General features: G+C 45.3%; 2 protein-coding genes across 3 annotated transcripts in view; both read right to left on the bottom strand.

Annotated features, from left to right (window-relative positions):
* LOC308575179 (SLAM family member 5-like) overlaps positions 1 to 10,580 on the bottom strand; it is a 24,689-nt gene extending 14,109 nt beyond the window's left edge. The window contains exon 1 of the mRNA XM_081173758.1: positions 10,228 to 10,580. The gene's annotated coding sequence lies outside the window, so the exon portion shown is untranslated. The remainder of the gene's footprint in view (positions 1 to 10,227) is intronic.
* LOC308575107 (T-lymphocyte surface antigen Ly-9-like) lies at positions 1,118 to 17,616 on the bottom strand. 2 transcript variants are annotated; one of them, XM_081173602.1, is made up of 9 exons: positions 17,337 to 17,616; positions 16,955 to 17,214; positions 15,378 to 15,722; positions 14,957 to 15,259; positions 4,671 to 5,015; positions 4,255 to 4,557; positions 3,613 to 3,741; positions 3,385 to 3,473; positions 1,118 to 1,846 (listed from the first exon to the last, which is right to left on the bottom strand). In XM_081173602.1, exons 2-9 carry the CDS (start codon positions 17,040 to 17,042, stop codon positions 1,616 to 1,618), a joined length of 1,833 nt encoding a protein of 610 aa, XP_081029728.1. In that variant the 5' UTR covers positions 17,043 to 17,214; positions 17,337 to 17,616; the 3' UTR covers positions 1,118 to 1,615. The 2 variants fall into 2 exon arrangements, with proteins under 2 accessions (XP_081029728.1, XP_081029729.1); XM_081173603.1 differs by lacking the exon at positions 17,337 to 17,616 and having other exon boundaries at positions 1,119 to 1,846; positions 4,264 to 4,557; positions 16,955 to 17,262.

Here is a 17,616-nt window from a genome sequence, read left to right as displayed (position 1 = left end):
TGACGACGACCCGAGATCTCCCAGTCTTTCCAGTGAATCAGAGGATTCACAGAAAGGAGCACCAGTGGCCAGGGCAAGGGGGGAGTCTAGGGGGGCACCCCAGGAAGGTAGAGCCAGAGGGGACTCAGGGGGGAGCAGCTGGAAATCGGGACCAGCGTCACCGCCAGGAAGCAGGGAAGAGAAAGGGAGCCGGGGGGAAGCGCTAGCAGCTCACCACAGGAGGGAGGGCATGAGTCAGGAGTGGCCACGCCTCCATCGGGGAGCGAAGAAACGGTTAAGAGGAAAGTGGAAGGTTGGGCGCGCGCGCCAAGTTCAAATGCAGAGGAAGGCGGCGCAGTAAGCAGCCCCGAAAGGGAACCAGGTCCTAAAGCCCGGCGCAAGGAGGCAGGAGGGTCCGGGTCAGCGTCAGAAGAATCCCGGAAGGAAGAAGCCCCGGGGGGTAGAGGGACCCAGAGGAGGACAGTCAGGCGGAAAAGGTGGAGCAAGGCTAGGATATTAAGTTGGTGCACACGGGGCGGAGACTCAGACGGAGCTTCGCCGATCTAGCTACTAGACGTAGAGTTTGCGCGCAGCAGCGTGAGAATGGAAACTGTAATTCAATAAAGACTTTTACTTAATGATCGCTGGCTAGCGTGATCCTCTGTGAGCTAGGATCTTCAAGCAGCTCTGACAGATAATTATTTGAAAATGATTTGCAGATGGTATTTAGCTCCGAGTAGACTTGCTAAGATGTATAAGACTGAATCTGATAAGTGATTATCTGCACTGGAGATGCAATGAGGTTGAGGGAATGTTCTTTCATATGTGGTGGACCTGTAAAGGGGTAAAAGAGTATTGGGAAATGACCCATAATGAATTGAAAAAAAATGTTCAAAAGTACCTTTCAAAAAAAACCCCACCAGAGTCCTTTTTGTTGGGGATAGATAGTTCAGATGGAAATTCCCAGGTGTTAAAAAAGGCTGTTTATGTTTGCCACTACTGCTGCCTATGTCTTGTTAGCCCAGAAATGGAAAATGACAGAGATCCCAATGGCAACTTAAACTGATGGAATATGTGCAGCTTGCAGACCTAACATATAGAATAAGAGAACAAGAACATACATTTAAAAAAGATTGGAAAATACTTATTGAATATATGGGGGGGTGGGAATTGTGTACAATTGAAAACATTGGCAGCATTAAGAAAAATTCAACAGTGTAAATAAGTTTGGATGGATGTATTATTGGAATACTGAATGGTTTCGTTTATGTAAAATATACAGGGATTTATGATATGCAAATTGAACCATGAAAAGAGAAGAAGGGAAGTCATTGATGTTTTAAACTGTAAAACTGAAAACTAAAAATTACACAGACACAAACAAAGAAATCAGGCATGGCGCTCACTCTTTGGCTTTAGCCCACCTCTCACACACTCAACTCTTTCTCACTGCCAGCCAGGTGAGGGAGAGGGCTGACCCATTTGCCCTCCGGCATAAGCAGCTTCCTTTGTTATACTAATGACCTTAATTAATATACTTTGGTGGCAGCTTTGACCCTTGTCCAGCTAATTCAACAATGGAATCCTGGCGCCGTTGCCGGCACTGTTTTGTGTTGGGGTACGTATGGTTCTGCCACTACTGGTGGCCAGGAGGGGTCTTCGGTGGTTCTCTCTCTTGATGGTCCCTTAATGGGATCTCTAGCACCGTCTTCCAGAGGGGTGCCTTCTCCTCCAGGTCCTTGGCTTGTGGGGTGCAATGTTCGTTCCCTGAAGATTCTGGGTCTGATGCAGAGTCAGAACAGACAGAAGGACAAGGTTTCCAGGGTGGTGGGGAACTCGTTGAAACTTCCGTTCTGTCCCAGAAAACCTGCAGGAGCAGAGAGAACCAGAACCAGCTATAGAACATGACAGGAGAGATTCAGATGCAGCTACTTTCAAATGTCACTGAGGATTTGTACCCACCTAAATAAACTTGGGGAAGAAAGGGGTTCTGGCAAAGCCCAATGGTGCCCTAAGAAAGATCACAGGCACCTTCTCTATACAATATTTCCACTCATTTTGGGTTAGCATTTGGTTGTACAGGTTCCTGGATCACTCACGCTAAGTTGGGGTGTAGTTATCCATTTTTAGCAGACAAAAGGAGGCAGTTTGCTTCTGCTGGCAGTGACATTTTTAAAGTCAAGGTCCATGTCTGACTTGTTGTTTCATATTCCAGTTGGAATTGATGATACAATTAGCATTTTAGAAGGCACCCAGAGTAGCTGCTGAGTGGAGAATGCAATCCTGTTGGAAACTGTTCTACATGCACCTTTCACTGTGAAGAAGCAGAATCCTGCAGCCCGAAGGACTGAATGCTCTGCTCACCAGAGGGTGAGAGGAGGGTTTAATCCTGCTCAGTTTGACTGTGCATGCATGTTCCCCTGATGGGAACTGGCTCTTTTCAGAGGCTGCCTCCCTCTCCTTCATGAATTGTATGAACTGGATTCCTGTTCACAAAAACCTATGCCATAATACAGGTGAAATGTCATTATAATGCCTTACGCCAGGGGTCAGCAACCTTTTTCAGCCGTGGGCCAGTCCACTGTCCCTCAGAGCATGTGGGGGGCCGGACTATATTTTGAAGAAAAAAATGAACAAATTCCTATGCCCCACAAATTACCCAGAGATGCATTCTAAGTAAAAGGACACATTCTACTCATGTAAAAACACGCTGATTCCCGGACCGTCCGCAGGCCGGATTTAGAAGGCGATTGGGCCGGATCCGGCCCCTTGGTCTTAGGCTGCCTACCCCTACCTTATGCCATAATAAATTTCCCATTTCCCCCTGACCTAGGGAATAGGGTCCAGACTCACCCTGAACAGCTAAAAGAGGCTCCTGGGAGGCCACTGGGACATTGCTGGAACAATTCTTGGATTGGGGCAACTGGCTAAAATGTTTTAAAATGCTCTAATTTAAAATGTTCTAATTTTGGTTACTCTGTTTCATTTTTGTTGGGTTGGTGTTGGTTAAATGTTTAGTTGGGGTTGGCAGTTACTTTGATTTGGGTATAACTGCAAACTGTTTGTTGTTGTTTATGGTGGTTTCTATTGGTTTATTGGTTTGTTGGTTGCTTGTATAGGTTCCCGCCCCCCAATATTTGATGTTTTGTTGTCCTTTTATATATGTTGTAAGTCACCCAGAGTGGCTGAGGACACCCAGCCAGATGGGCAGGATATAAATTTAAATCAATCAACCAGCCTCTTGATCAGTGAGTTGGGTAAGGGAGAGGGGTAGTTGTGGCTTAGTCTTGTTGCCTGTTTGTAATCTGTTTTGTGTGTTGTTGTTTTTTCAAAATAAGAACAGATCACAATTGTAACGATTTTATAATTATAACGATTTTATACCACTTCACGAGCTCATCTCACCTGATTATCACCATCTTGTTGCGGACTTCTTGCTGAGTTCTGGTGTGCAGAAGAGCTCTCCAAGTCCTCCAGTATCAACGAGTGAATATCTGAAGAGACATATTATTTATTCCATGGCATGGACCCACTTCTGCCTCTCAAAATAAGCAAAAGTAAAGTAAAGGTGTATTTGACAAGCAGCCTCCATCTCAGGTGAGGCAGGAAACAGACTGAAAGAGATGGCCCTACCTCTTTCCTTCTTTTTGAATTTTCGCTTCCTCCTCATCCATATCCACATCACTGGCACCACCATCATGATCAGCAACATGACAACTGCAATGGAGATAATGTGATGTCTCTGGCGTCTGACCTGTAAACCTGCAATGTGCAATGAGAGTCTTTTGAAATATTCTCTAATAACAACCACCAAAGTGACCTTCCTGCATGACTTGGAAGGCTAAGCAAATGTGCCAGTCTGTTCCATTTGTATTGACTTTATTGGATTACTTTGGCACAGAGTTTAGTCCATCACTTTGGTGTGCATTCCATTTCCCCCTATTGTTTTATTTTTATTTTTCATTTATAAACTGTATTGCAACTAACAGTTACCCGATTCGTTCATGATAAAATTAGATAAAACACAGAGATTCAGAAGATCACATACCCAGGAAGCAAAAAGCAATTCAACCATTTCTACAAATCACAGAATTGTAGAGTTGGACGGGACTACGAGGGTCATTTAGTCCCACCCCCTGCAATGAAGGAAGCTTTGGCCCAACTTGGGGCTCAAAGCTACAACCCTGAGATTAAGAGTTTCATGCTCTACCAGCTGAACTATCCCACTTAAAAGCAGCTATTCCTCCATACACTGACTAGGTCACACTTGCTCACCATCATCACCTGGGCAAATTTTGAGCAAGTCAAAGGAGGCATTCTTTTGGTCAACTGAATTAGTAAGCAGGCAGGTGAACGCCGAGTCCGAAGAGTCTTTTTGCCAGAAGACACGGAGATTCTTTCCACTGTCAGAAAGCTGATACTCGTACAGGCTGTTTCCTAATGCCCTTGGGGGATTCCCTCTTTTCCATGAGATACTGAACGATTCCTTTCTAGGTGCCTGGCACTGCAGGGTCACATTGCATCCCTCCGAAGTCTGGGAGACTTCCTGAAAGTGTATCTGTGGTGTTGGCACTGGCTCTGTGAAACACAAATGAAATCAGCACAAGGGTTATGTCCCACCCCTCCCAGTACCTATGTTGTAAATGGTCTGATTCCGTTCCTTGAGCAAAACAGTGAAAGCAATAACTTACCATAAACAGTGAGGTTGAAACTCTGTTCTTTAAACTGTGATTTCATAAACCAGACGCGAGCATTGTAGATGCCACTGTCATCCAACTCCAGGTCTTTGATCCTCAGTGTTGTCTCATCCACCATGTCTAGTCGTTGTTCAAACCGGTCGGTGGGACTTTGGTGCTCCAGTTTCCCATGACTAAATTCTGCAAGCCAAAAGCCAGGGCCACCCCTTTGGGGATAAAAGTCCCATTCAATTTTCTCCACTGTTATTCCTTGAGATACATTGGCAGGAAGTAAGACTGATCCTCCCAGGATTCCCTTTACCTGATGGGTTGGGTTCCCCACTGCATGGCTTAAAGTGTCTAGCGAGGGGAGGGTAGTGGGGGAGGAGATACAAACAAAGGTGAAAATTAGTATCATTATCGTTTTGAGCTCCTTATCCATATTTCATCATGAGGTCCCAGAGCAGGTTGCAACAATTTAAAATGCAGCATTAAAACGTGAGAGGGAGGGTCCAAAAATGATACTGCAGGTGTCAGTGGTATGGTGAAAGGGTGAATCTTCAGCATATAATGGAAACTCTTCAATGAAGGTGCCGGGAGCATCTCTGTGGGGAGGGACATCTGCAGTTTAGCAGTCTGCCACAAAGAAGGTCCTCTCCTGGGCTGACTCTCCCCCCAAATGTTTGAGGGAGGTGAAACTAGTCTCTCAGGTATTTGGGACCTAAATAAAAGAAAGTTTACAATATCCAATATTAATTGTAACTGTTGCTGAATTGTACGTTGATGCACTGGAAATACCCAACTCACTAGTTAAACATTTACTGCATTCTCCTAGCTGTCCAAACAATGTGGCCCTTTACTCTAAGAGACGGACATTGTTACAAGTCCAAAGTTATATTCCAAAAATCTTTGTTATCCTATGATAGGCACCTATCTGGTGTCCAGGAACTGGGATCCAGAAAAACTCAGAGTGAAGATTGGTCCAGGTGATTAAAATAAAATAATGTGAGGTCTGAACTTCATCTATAAATAAAGCAACCAATTAAGCACTTAAATCTTTTCAAAGCTGTCCCTTCGTCATATTTTGGGGAACATTGGGCTCTGTGTAATTGTCACAAGGAAAACTTCTGAAAAGAAGTAGAATTTCCCTACACAAGGAACAAAAGTTCATTTATTTCAGTTCACAAGATTTATATACTGCTTGGCTGTAAGAAAGCCTCAAGGCAGAATCAGAGCTGTGCAAAATGTCTGTTGAAAACTCAACACAGAAAACTCTAACCCAGTGAAAAATTATTCTAAGCAGCAATATAAAAACCACATGCATGTGTGTTTCAGGAAAAAATAATTATACACAATTTTTCGTGAAACCGAGATAAGTTTATACAGAGTTCAGAGAAGCAACTGACTCTGTTCCACCAAGATCCCCAGTCACCTTTTCCTGCTCATTGGTTGTCTCCTCTAATTCACTGCTTGCTCTTAACTGACATTTATTTTGCATTAGTTAATGACTGACAAAATCCTGCAGGAACACATTTCTGCCCTAGAGACGAGGTCGACTTGCAGTCGTCATATCCTGTGCTTTTATTTCGCTCCACTGCACACCTTCATCGTACATCAGCTCAGTAACAAATAATACACACACGATTAAACTCTCAAAAGTGTTCTGTTGGAGCTTCCTTTGAAGCCAGGGGGAGGTTCCAGCAGGGGAGAGGAGACCCTGAGTGCTAGTAACCAATATTGCCAATAATTTTCCCCTTCATGACAAATCAAACTCACAGTGCCCCTCCATGCATTTAGGTGGGGTTTCTTTATTTTTTGTTTTTGTTTTGTTTTTGAGAGAGAAAGCAGTGAAGTCCTTACCGAAGGAAGAGTAGAGCAGTAGTCTGAAGAAGAGGTCTTCTGCGAGAAAAGTCCACCATCGTATCTCTCCAGAGGTGCAGAGAGCCATGAGTGGCAGTGAGGCATCAGACTGTTTCTGGGACTCACAGATGGGGAGACTTACTGCTGTTGAGCTCTGGTCCTGTCTGTGCACGTCCCATTGTGGCATCTGTTTCACCACCATGAGGAGAACAACTTCATTTTTCTCCACAGGATAGGTGCTCTAAAATAAGCCTGTTCATCCATCTTATAAGCATTGCCCTACTACAGAGTCTTATCAGCTCCTTCCTTCCTCCCACTTAGCAGCAAATCAGATCCTCCTCTTTAAACCAGGAAGGCTGTCTGTGCTCGCTCTCCCTCCCCGTCTCATCCAGGCAAAACTGTGTTTCCCCTCCTTTTTCTGACTCCTCCTTTCCCTGCTCTTTCTTCCTCCCCTTATAAACCAGGGAGGATCAGCGGAGGAGGAGAACGAGTGTGAGCACTCAGGGTGCTTCTTTGTTGTTAAACACCTGCCTGTGTGCCTGTTAAAGGTTTCTGTTTAGAACAGGTGTTTGATTCTCACCCACATCTGGAGACCACCAACCTTTCAGAGTCTTGCAAAACCCTTGCAAAGGAGAGAAACAGTTGCAAATGTGCAGCAGCAGCAACAACAGCAGCAGTAGAGACTGTTCCCTGAGGATGAGAGGGGCACTGCCTTTGCCAGGTTTAGCCCATCCTTAGCCTAAGGTTACCAGATTTTTTTTCAAAGAATCTGGGGACCCTTTTTTTTTTTTGGAAAAAAAGTTATTTTTTTAAAAAAAAAATCAAGAAGTAATACCTTCTCTGCTGTGGTCTCCTCTGGGCCCTGGCCTGCTCTCTTGGAGCACTAGCCGCCATGGAGTAGGCTCAGGTCAGACCTGGGCTCAGCCACATGTCCTTGCCCTCCCAGGGCTCTCCTACCTCTCCTCCCTAGTGGCGGCGGCAGTAGCGGTGCAGCAAGGTCAGGGCTCCCCTCTTTTTTTCCCTCCTTCCTCTTCCTCTCTCTTCCTTCTTCTACTCTCCTCCTTCTCCCTGCATCGGCTCTGGGTTTTTCCTGGCCCCAGAGCACCGCTGGGCAGTTGGCTGGGTGGCCGGGCATTCTCGCTCCTGGCTCAATTTGGGTCACGGGGGTTGTTCCCCCAGTTGATGCACTGGGTGTCCCTGATTCCCCCTCGGCATTGGTGGCGGTGGCGGCAGTCTCAGCAGCCCAGAACCAGTCTGGTAGCGCAAATGGCTGGCTTCAGGAGGTGCTCACTGCCATGGTGCCCGCCATTTTGCCTCTCCAGAAGTCCCCATATGATGTGTCTTGTGCCATTGAACTGATCACACAACATTCATTCCCTACTAATAAATCTACAACAATTAAAATATAAATCCGGGGACATTAAATGAAATCTGGGGACATTCTGGGGACAGATTTTGTCCGGGGAAAGATTTGTAAATCAGGGGGCTGTTTCTGGGAAATGGAGACCATACCTTAGCCAGTCCCCACCTGTCTTCTTTTTCACTTTCAACGAGCCCTGGCACTGCCTCCTCCTTAGTACCTTTTACTCTTGTACCTTTCAGTCAGGCGGATTGTCCTACAAACTGAGCTCAGTAACAAAGATTTCTGTCACTGCACCACCCTCTCCACCCTCTCCAGGAACTGGGTGCTGGTAACCAAGATCAGCTGCCTCAGTTACTGTCCTCTTGATTGGTATTGATTGAGTTTATTTATATGCATCTGTTTGAGCTGTGCCCAAAGTGGCTCACAGCAAACATGCAAATCATTAAAAAAAACACAGAGCACCGGAAATACAAATGTACAAAATACAGAATATGACACTAAATTTAAAAAAATGACAAAAATAAACAATTTGGCAAACACTGAATAAAATCAATATTAGTGCCCCCACCCCACAAAAAATGGAGGCTTAAGTACATGGATGCAAAACAACACAAGAGTTAACTGACAATAAAGTTTCTGGCACTGGTCTTGCTACATTCCAAGAAGGCCGGCTTTAATATAGTTCAGAGGGGAGGGGAAGATGGCATACAGCTGGCTCCCATATCCTTCTCCAGAGGAGTCTGGCAGCTGCAGGAGGCAAATGCTGGACAATGATGGTCAGACTCTTAGAATCATAGAATCATAGAATCATAGAATCATAGAATCATAGAATCATAGAGTTGGAAGAGACCCCAAGGGCCATCGAGTCCAACCCCCTGCCAAGCAGGAAACACCATCTGAGCACTCCTGACATATGGTTGTCAAGCCTCTGCTTAAAGACCTCCAAAGAAGGAGACTCCACCACACTCCTTGGCAGCAAATTCCACTGTCAAACAGCTCTTACTGTCAGGAAGTTCTTCCTAATGTTTAGGTGGAATCTTCTTTCTTGTAGTTTGGATCCATTGCTCCGTGTCCGCTTCTCTGGAGCAGCAGAAAACAACCTTTCTCCCTCCTCTATGTGACATCCTTTTATATATTTGAACATGGCTATCATGTCACCCCTTAACCTCCTCTTCCCCAGCCTCTGGAAACACCAGCTGTTTGCACAAGTCTTATTGCTCTTCAGTGTAGGGATCAGATGGGATTACCATGAGGAATTATAGAATATACATCAAACCATTGTGTCCACAATGAAGAAATTGTGTTGACTGGGTTTGATATATTGACAATAATTTCTGATTAAATCCTATAAGATTCTACATTCATGCCCTTTTGCCTCTGCTGCCCATTTCTCTTCTCACGCACACAGCCCAGTTGCTTCTTGCTTCGCCAGGCAGGCATCCTGCGCCATAAAGATAGTGGGCAAGTTTATTTGAAGTAGTTTCTTATATATTAATCTTAGGATGTTAATCTTAGGGCCAGGAAACAGATCTCACGTGAAGGTGATAATGATCCGCTGTCCTCCTGGTCATCCTTCTTATCATATGTATTGCTTGTTTATTACCTCCGGGGTTGCCAGATGCTCTTCTTTTTAGTTCTGTTCTTTGTTTACCCCAGAAATATTTGGCTTAATTAGTTTTAGTAGGTTAACTTTCTCCCCACGTGGGTTTGTGGAAATGCTCAGAAGAAATCTGATTGGTTCTTATGAACACTCTGTAATAATAATAATAATAATAATAATAATTTATTATTTGTACCCCGCCCATCTGGCTGGGTTTCCCCAGCCACTCTGGGCGGCTTCCACAGAAACCAAAAAACACTAAAATATCATACATTAAAAGCTTCCCTGAATAGGGCCGCCTTAAGATGTTTTCTGAATGTCAGGTAGTTGTCCATCACCTTGACATCCAATGGGAGGGCATTCCACAGGGCGGGCGCCACCACCGAAAAGGCCCTCTGCCTGGTTCCCTGTAGCTTCGCTTCTCGCAATGAGGGAACCGCCAGAAGGCCCTCGGCGCTGGACCTCAGTGTCCGGGCAGAACGATGGGGGTGGAGACGCTCCTTCAGGTATAAAGTTCTTTTGTAATAAAACGGCCTGGGCCAGGGGCTGCGGAGATATGATGGACAAGCACAGAGAGACACGATTATACGCACCCTTCCCAGAGTCTTGCTGGTTCAAGCCTCTGTGTGTATTCTTATTAATCAGAGTTCAATCCTTCCTTTACTTTGCGAATGCAACATTCAGGACAAACAGTGTAGGACTAACCCAGAGCAAAATACAGCAACATTCTGAAGAGGAAACGACTGCACAATAGAGTCACGTTTGCTTCTCTACGGAAGTGTATCCCTGGGTGTGGACTGTGGGGGAGGAGCAGAATTGCTGTTTGCAAAGATTGGCTAATAAAAAAAGTCTTCGGACAGATCTGGGCACAGACAAAGCAATGAAAAAGGCTGGCAGCTTTTGCAGACTCAGGAGACTATTACAGATTTAACAACAGCAAAAAACATTCTTATTGCCCAGGTTTTTCTTTGCTTTAAATAAGTTCAAAGAAGCAAAACTCATAGGTCACTGAACCCCAAAGAAATGTTCATATGCCCTCAGACCCCAAAATTAACTCCAGAGGGGAGATCAGGAACATCAGAACCTAAGAAGATCCTGTCTAGCCTGGCATCCTGTTCTTCTCACAGTAGCCAGCCGGAAACTGGCAAGCAGGACCTGAGCAAAAGGTCTCCTGTGCTTTCCAGCAGCTGGTATTCAGAAACATTGCTGCCTCCAATGGAGAAGACAGAGGAGAGCCATCCTGCCTAGAATCCCTCAACAGTCTTTTCCTCCTCCAAACATGTATCTCATCCTCTTTTCAAGCCATCCAGGATGGTGGTCATCACTGCCTCTTGTGGGAAGATGCCTCTCCTGTGGGTGGTGGGATCGTGGTAGTTAAGAATACAGATCAGCACATAGATAGTTGAGTGTGTGATCAACTAAGGGGTGAACAAAGGTTGTGGATGTTGCTCATTGCCTAGAGAGCCTGGCAGACAGTGCCGGGGAGGAGTCAGTGGCACCAGTGACATGGGGAAACGTAGTCTAGGGGTCATGGAAGCCAAATTTAGGAAGCTAGGAAGGATGCTGAAAGTCAGGACCTCCAAGTTAGCCTTCTCTGAAATACTACCAGTTCCATATGCAGGGCCAGACAGACAAGAGCAGCTGTGTGGCCTCAATGTGTGGATGACATGATAGTGATCGGAGGAAGAGTTTGGTTTTGTTCTGTACTGGGGAACATTCTGGGGCAACCTGGGCCTGTACAAAAGGAATGGGCTCTACTTGAACTGGGACAGTTTTATTTTAAATTTTAAACTGGGACAGTTTTATTTTAAATTTTAAAAGGTGACAGAGCAGCTTTTATATTTTTTTTTTTTGTGAAAATTTAAATGTGGGTGGCTGAGAATGGGGCAGCGTAAGTGCAGGGGCACCATATAGCAATTCAGAGAGAATTTAGGAGGAATAACCAGCAGCACAAATATAAGATGGGGGCCACCTGACTTATCAGTAGTACAAGTGAAAGAGATCTAGGGGTCTTAGTAGATCACAAGCTTAACAGGAGTCAACAGTGTGATGCAGCAGCAAAAGCAAAAGCAAAAGCGAATGCTATTCTAGGCTGCATCAACAGAAGTATAGTGTCCAGAACAAGGGAAGTAATAGTCACATTTTATTCTGCCTTGGTCAGACCACACCAGGAGTCCTATGTCCAGTTCTGGGCACCACAATTTAAGAAGGACACTGACAAGCTGGAACATGTGCAGCGGAGGGCAACTAAGATAATCAAGGGTGTGGAAATCAAGCTTTATGAAGAGCAGCTCAGCTGAGAGAGTTGGGTGCAACACTGTACTTGACCTCAGGCTGGGGCTGGGGCAGCCTCTGTCAGCTCCCGAGGTGGAGCCAGTGGGGCAATAGGCAGAGTGCTTGAGCCAGAGCCTGACTCTGGCAGCTCTGAAAACAAGGCCAGTTCTGCACACTAGGGTGACTGATGGGGAGCCTGGACAGGACAAAATGAACCCTCCCCACTAAGAAATTTCTAGGATCCTCCCCGTGGATGGGTCACTGAGCTCCCCAGGGTCTGTCCCAGTCTAGCCGGTCCCGCTGGGGGATCCTGAATGGGCAACTCCTCCCTGTCCCCAGCCTCCTCTGGCCAGAATGTGAAAGTAGTGGTGGAAAGGAGAAAGTCTGGTAGGGTGAGGGCTTTTGTCAATGGAATTTGAGCCCCCAGCAGGTGCCAAACCACATTGACCTTGAGATTCCGGTGGTGGTGGTGAGCTTTCAGGGAGGGGGCCTATTCTCCAGTTGACCCCCATTGTCCATTACTTTTCGCTTCATGACAAAGCAAACCTATAGCTTTTCACCCTATGCATTCTGTTTTTCCTTCCCAGGGAAGAGAAGATCCATGGCCCAAAGGAGAGAAGGACCACGTGGCTCCTCCTCACAAAAATTCATGAATATTACCTTGGTTTACAACCATAATCTGTTCTGGAGGTCCGGTTGTAAAGCAAAACAGGTTGTAACCCAAGGAGCTGTTTTACCAATGGGGCCTCCCCCCTCCAAAAAAATGGGTTGTAATCCAAAAAAAGGGACACACACTTCAGGGTGTGATGGCCTGGGATTCGGACTTGGAGGCTGAACCTGAGGAATCCCAGCCTCCACAGGATTCCCTGCCTCCAGAACCCGCTGAGCCGGGGCTGGGGCATCAGCCTGAAGGGTCCTCACCTGTGCTGCATCCTTACCTGTGCTGGAGAGAGTGCAATCCTGCTGGGTTCACTGGGGGAAGGAAGTGGGAAGCAGAGCCCTGCAGCCAGAGGGCTGGATTCTCCATTCACTAGCTGGAGACGGGAGGGTTCAATTCTGCTCACTTTAACTGTGCATGCATGCTCCCCTGATGGGAACAGGATCTTTGCACAAGCTGCCTGCCTCCCCTTGTGCCATAATCCATTTGTTAGGTCTTTTGATCAGGAGGTTTGGGTCACTGGCCTGTTGTTGTTTTTAATCCAAATAATTTTTTATTGTTTTAATGTAAATACAAGAGCAACATACAAATACAGTAATTTGCCCAGTGGTACATTCTTATTAAGTTTCATATGCAGCACACAGTACACAAGCAATACATTTATTTATGCATTATCAATTCAAGTAGCCTCTCCACAGAGATTCTTATGCTGTGCGTGGAATAAAAGTATACTCTCTCTCATTTTATAAAGGAAAAAGAATGGAAGCAAAGTCTCGCCAAAAGTGTCTATTTTGAAGTGCCTTTAATTACCTTCCTATAGTGAGTAAGGCGTTCAGATATTTACCCAAATTTCAGTGGGGATATCTATAGGTTGTTTCCAGTATTGGCCATTGTAAAAATACAAAGTCTCTGCATTTAAAGTTATTGTTTAAATTTGAGTCTAATGTTAACAAGGCAAGAGCTGGTGTGGGTGGAAGGGATTGTTGCATAATTTTGGAAAGAGGAGTATTACAACATGGAGCTCCACCACACATGGAAATATGAGCCTTTCCAGCATAAGGGAGAGATGCTAGAGTTTATCTTGGTTGTAGGTGATGGAGTCCAGAGCTGGCAAAAGATAATTTTAAGAGAAGCTTCCTGCAGGTGAGCAGAGATGGTTCGTAGGGACGGGTTGTGCCAAACTGATTGCCGTTCATTATCAGGTCACTGGCTTGTTTGAAATCCACTTGCTCTTGCTGTTGCTGTTGTTTCTTCAAAAATAACAGATTGCAACTTTAATAATAATGTCATAAATGCCTCCCAAATGTATCAGATGCTTTCATTGTTATTATCTACCGATCACCCCTTCATTCCTTTGCACACTGATCATCTCACCTCATCATCCCATCTTCTGTGTGGCTCCTCTCTGAGTTCACAGAAAGAACACCTGTGGAATGCAACATGAGACACATTATTTAGTCAATGGCACGGACCAGTCTCTGCCTCTCAGGATAAGCAAAAGAAAGGTATTTGGTGCAATTAGGGTCTGGTAGGCTTCCACTGCATCGCTGCTCCTCCGGACCATAGCAGAGTAAACACAGCGGGTGCTGTGTGTGCGCGCAAGAATGTAGAAAACAGAGTCTTTACTCAGCTTCTTTCTAATATAGAAGCGTTTATTTACAGCAGTAATAAATCAGCAAAATGTCTCCCTTCTCCCTTCTGGGTCACAACTGAAACCAGATACAGAACAAAGAACAGTTCCCCAGATGTGGAACTCCACCCCTCAGTAGGCAGGACGCTGGACTCCGAGCTGTTTAACCCTGTAAGCTCTGGTTCCCCTCACAGTATATTTGGCAGGAAGCCCCCATCTCAGGAGAGATGGGAAGAAGATCAATAGAGATGGTCCTACCTCTTCTATTCCTTTCTAATCTGATCTTCCAGCACATCCCCATCCCCATCCCCATTATCACCAGAACTATGAGAGAAGAGAAAAGCCATAGAATCCAACTCGAACGTCCAAGCTCTCCACCTGCAATGAACAATAAGAGTTTCTCAAAACATACTCTAATAACAACCAAGAGAATGACTGACTCTCATAGAATCATAGAATTGTAGAGTTGGAAGGGACGAGTAGAGTCATCTAGTCCAACCCCCTGCTTTGCAGGAATCTTTGGCCCAAGGAAGGGCTTGAACCCATGACCCCGAGAGTCAGAGCCTCATGCTCACACCTGGCCAAGAGCAGTAGAATATAAGCAAGTGTTTCTAATCTGTCCCGTTTCCATTGCGATGATTTGGGCTGTGAATGCCCTGTCAGACACACTTGCCTGCCCTGAATCAATGTCTTAAGCTAGGAATAGGAGGAGATGGGAGCAGCAGCAGCAATTCACAGGATCAGATCAGTCTTCAAGGAGCTCTGCATTTGCTCCAATCCTGCTCACAAGCATATGAAGAGGGGCATTTATTAATACAAACACGTCTCCTCAAATCCCTCATGTTAAGCGCCAGTCTGCGTATTCACCACTACAAGCACCTCCTCTGGATAATGAAGGAAAGCATATATTGCTCACCTTCATCACTCTGGCAGATGTTGAGCAAGTCAAAAGAGGCTCCCTTTTGATCAACAGGATTGCTGACCAGGCAGGTGAATTTGGAGTCCAAAGAACTGTTCCAGAAGGAGACATGGAGTTCCCAGCCATTGTCAGAAACCTGGTACTGATTCACACTCTTTCCTAAGGCCCTGTGTGGATCCCCTGTTTCCCAGGAGACACTGAGATCTTTCCTTCCAGGTGTGTGGCATCGCAAGGTCACATTACATCCACCTGGAGTCTTGGAATCCCCTTGGTGGTCTATCTGTGGCGTTGGCACTGGCTCTGTGGAACACAAATGAAAAGTGACATGAAGCCTATGTCCCACATGCCTCTCAGTACCTATGTAAGAAAATGCTGTTGATCCTATTCCTTTATCAAGACAGTGAAAATAACAGCTTACCATAAACAGTGAGGCTGAAACTCTGTACCTGAAACTGCACTTTTGTAAACCAAACACGAGCTGTGTATATCCCACTGTCATTCAGCTCCAGGTCTTTAATCCTCAACATTTTCTGGTTTGCCATGTCTAGCCGTTCTCCAAACCGCTCAGTGGGATTTGGGTGATCTAGTTTCCCATGTCTGTCTTCACTAAGCCAAAGGCCCAGACCACCAGTTTTCGGGCGGAAGTCCCATTCAATTTTCTTCACTATTATTCCTTGGGATACGTTGGCAGGAAATGAGACAGATCCTCCCAGGATCCCATTCACCTGATGGGTTGGATTCCCCACTGGATGCCTTAAAGCTTCTATTGAGGGGCAGGTGGTGGGGGAGGAGATACAAAGAAAGGTGGAAATTAGTATCATTGTTGTTCAGTAATGTCTGAACTTCATCTGTAGGGGGGGGGGGAAAAGCAATTGATTAAACGCTTAAGTCTTTTCAAAGCTGCCGATTGGTCATATTTTGGGGGACATCTGGCTCTGTGTAATTGTCACAAGGAAAAATTATGAAGAAGTAGTAGAATTTCCCTAAACAAGGAGCAAAAGTTTATTTATTTCAGTTCATAAGATTTATATACTGCTTTGTGGTAAGAAAGTCTCAAAGCAGTTTGCAAAATGTCTGCTGAAAACTCAGCATAGAGAGCTCTAACCCACTGAAAAATTATTCTAAGCAGCAATCTGAAAACAATATGCATGTGTGTTTTAGGAAAAAATGATTCTGCACTATTTTTGTGTGAAAACAAGTTAAATTAATACAGTGTTCAGAGAAGAAACTGATTCTGTTCCACCAAGATCCCCAGTCGCCTTTTCCTGCTCATTGGTTGGCTTCTCTAATTCGCTGTTTGCTCTTAACCAGGGGTCAGCAACCTTTTTCAGCCATGGGCCAGTCCACCATTCCTCAGACCTTGTGGGGGGCCGGACTATATTTTGGAAAAAATATATGAACGAATTCCTATGCCCCACAAATAACCCAGAGATGCATTTTAAATAAAAGGACACATTCTACTCATGTAAAAACACGCTGATTCCCAGACTGTCTGCGGGCCGGACTGAGGCGGCGATTGGGTTGCATCTGGCCCATGGGCCTTAGGTAGCCTACCGTTGCTCTTATCTGACATTTATTTTGTATTGGTTAATGAATGGCATACCACAGAAAAAAATCCTGCAGGAAAACATTTCTGCCCTAGAGACGAGGTTGACTTGCAGTCACCATATCCAGTGTTTTTATCCCATTTCACTCCACACCTTCAGGGGAGATGATCACCTTCATGACAAACACAGATTGTCCCCCCAAGTTCAGTTCAGTAAGAAATATCACACAGAGAATTAAACTTTCAAAAGCCTTCTGGCGGAGCTTCCTTTGAAGCCAACAAGTGTGTTCTTGGAGGGTTCCAGCTGGGGAGAGGAGACCCTGAGTGCTAGCAACCAATATTGCCAATAATTTCCCTCTTTATTACAAATGAAACTCAGAGTGCCCCCTCCATGCATTTAGGTGGGGTTTTTGTTTTATTTTTGAGGGAGAAAGCAGAGAAGTCCTTACCCAAGGAAGAGTACAGCAATAGTCCGAAGAAGAGGCCTTCTGTGAGAAAAATCCACCATCGTATCTCTCCAGAGGTGCAGGGAGGCATCAGCGGCAGTGAGGCACCAGACTGGCTGTTTCTGGGACTCACCAATGGGGAGACTTGCTGCTGTTGAGCTCAGGTCCTGCCTGTGGTCATTGTGGCATCTGTTTCACCACTGTAAGAAGGACAGCTTCAAAGTGGCTCACAGCAAACGTTGAAAACAGCAAAATAAGGAGCACTGGAAATAAAAATGTACAAAATACAAAATATGATGGTAAATTTAAAAAATGACAGAAATAAACAATTTGGCCGAAAAGGAATAAATTTTATATTATCCCCCCCCCCAAAAAAAAAAACAACCCAGAGGCTTTAGTACATTAACTGACAATGAAGTTAGAATTAACTGACAATGAAGTTTTTGGCACGGGTCTTGCTACACTCCAAGCAGCCTGGCTTAAATACAGTTCAGAGGGGAGGGGAAGATGGCACACAGCTGGCTCCCAAATCCTTCCCCAGAGGAGTCTGGCAGCTGCAAGAGGCAAATGTCGGGGAGATACAATGATGCTTAGTCTCTTCCCCAGCCTTTGGAAACACCAACTGCTTGCGCAGGTCTTGTTGCTCTACAGGAGAAGCAGTGTGC

This window comes from Podarcis bocagei, assembly GCF_964188305.1.
Source record: "Podarcis bocagei genome assembly, chromosome: 16".
Classification (NCBI taxonomy): domain Eukaryota; kingdom Metazoa; phylum Chordata; class Lepidosauria; order Squamata; family Lacertidae; genus Podarcis; species Podarcis bocagei.
The sequence above is the reverse complement of the archived record's forward strand: the minus strand, read 5'-3'. Positions and strand labels throughout refer to the sequence as shown.

Bases quoted from the DNA above. Each gene is read 5' to 3' on its own strand.
- LOC308575107 (XM_081173602.1), bottom strand. From the start codon at position 17,042: ATGCCTCCCTGCACCTCTGGAGAGATACGATGGTGGATTTTTCTCACA. The intron at 15,723-16,954 runs GTAAGGACTTCT...GCCCCTCAATAG, and splicing joins ATTGCTGTACTCTTCCTTGG to AAGCTTTAAGGCATCCAGTG. The intron at 1,847-3,384 runs GTGAGATGAGCT...CTGCTCCTGCAG, and splicing joins AACAAGATGGTGATAATCAG to GTTTTCTGGGACAGAACGGA.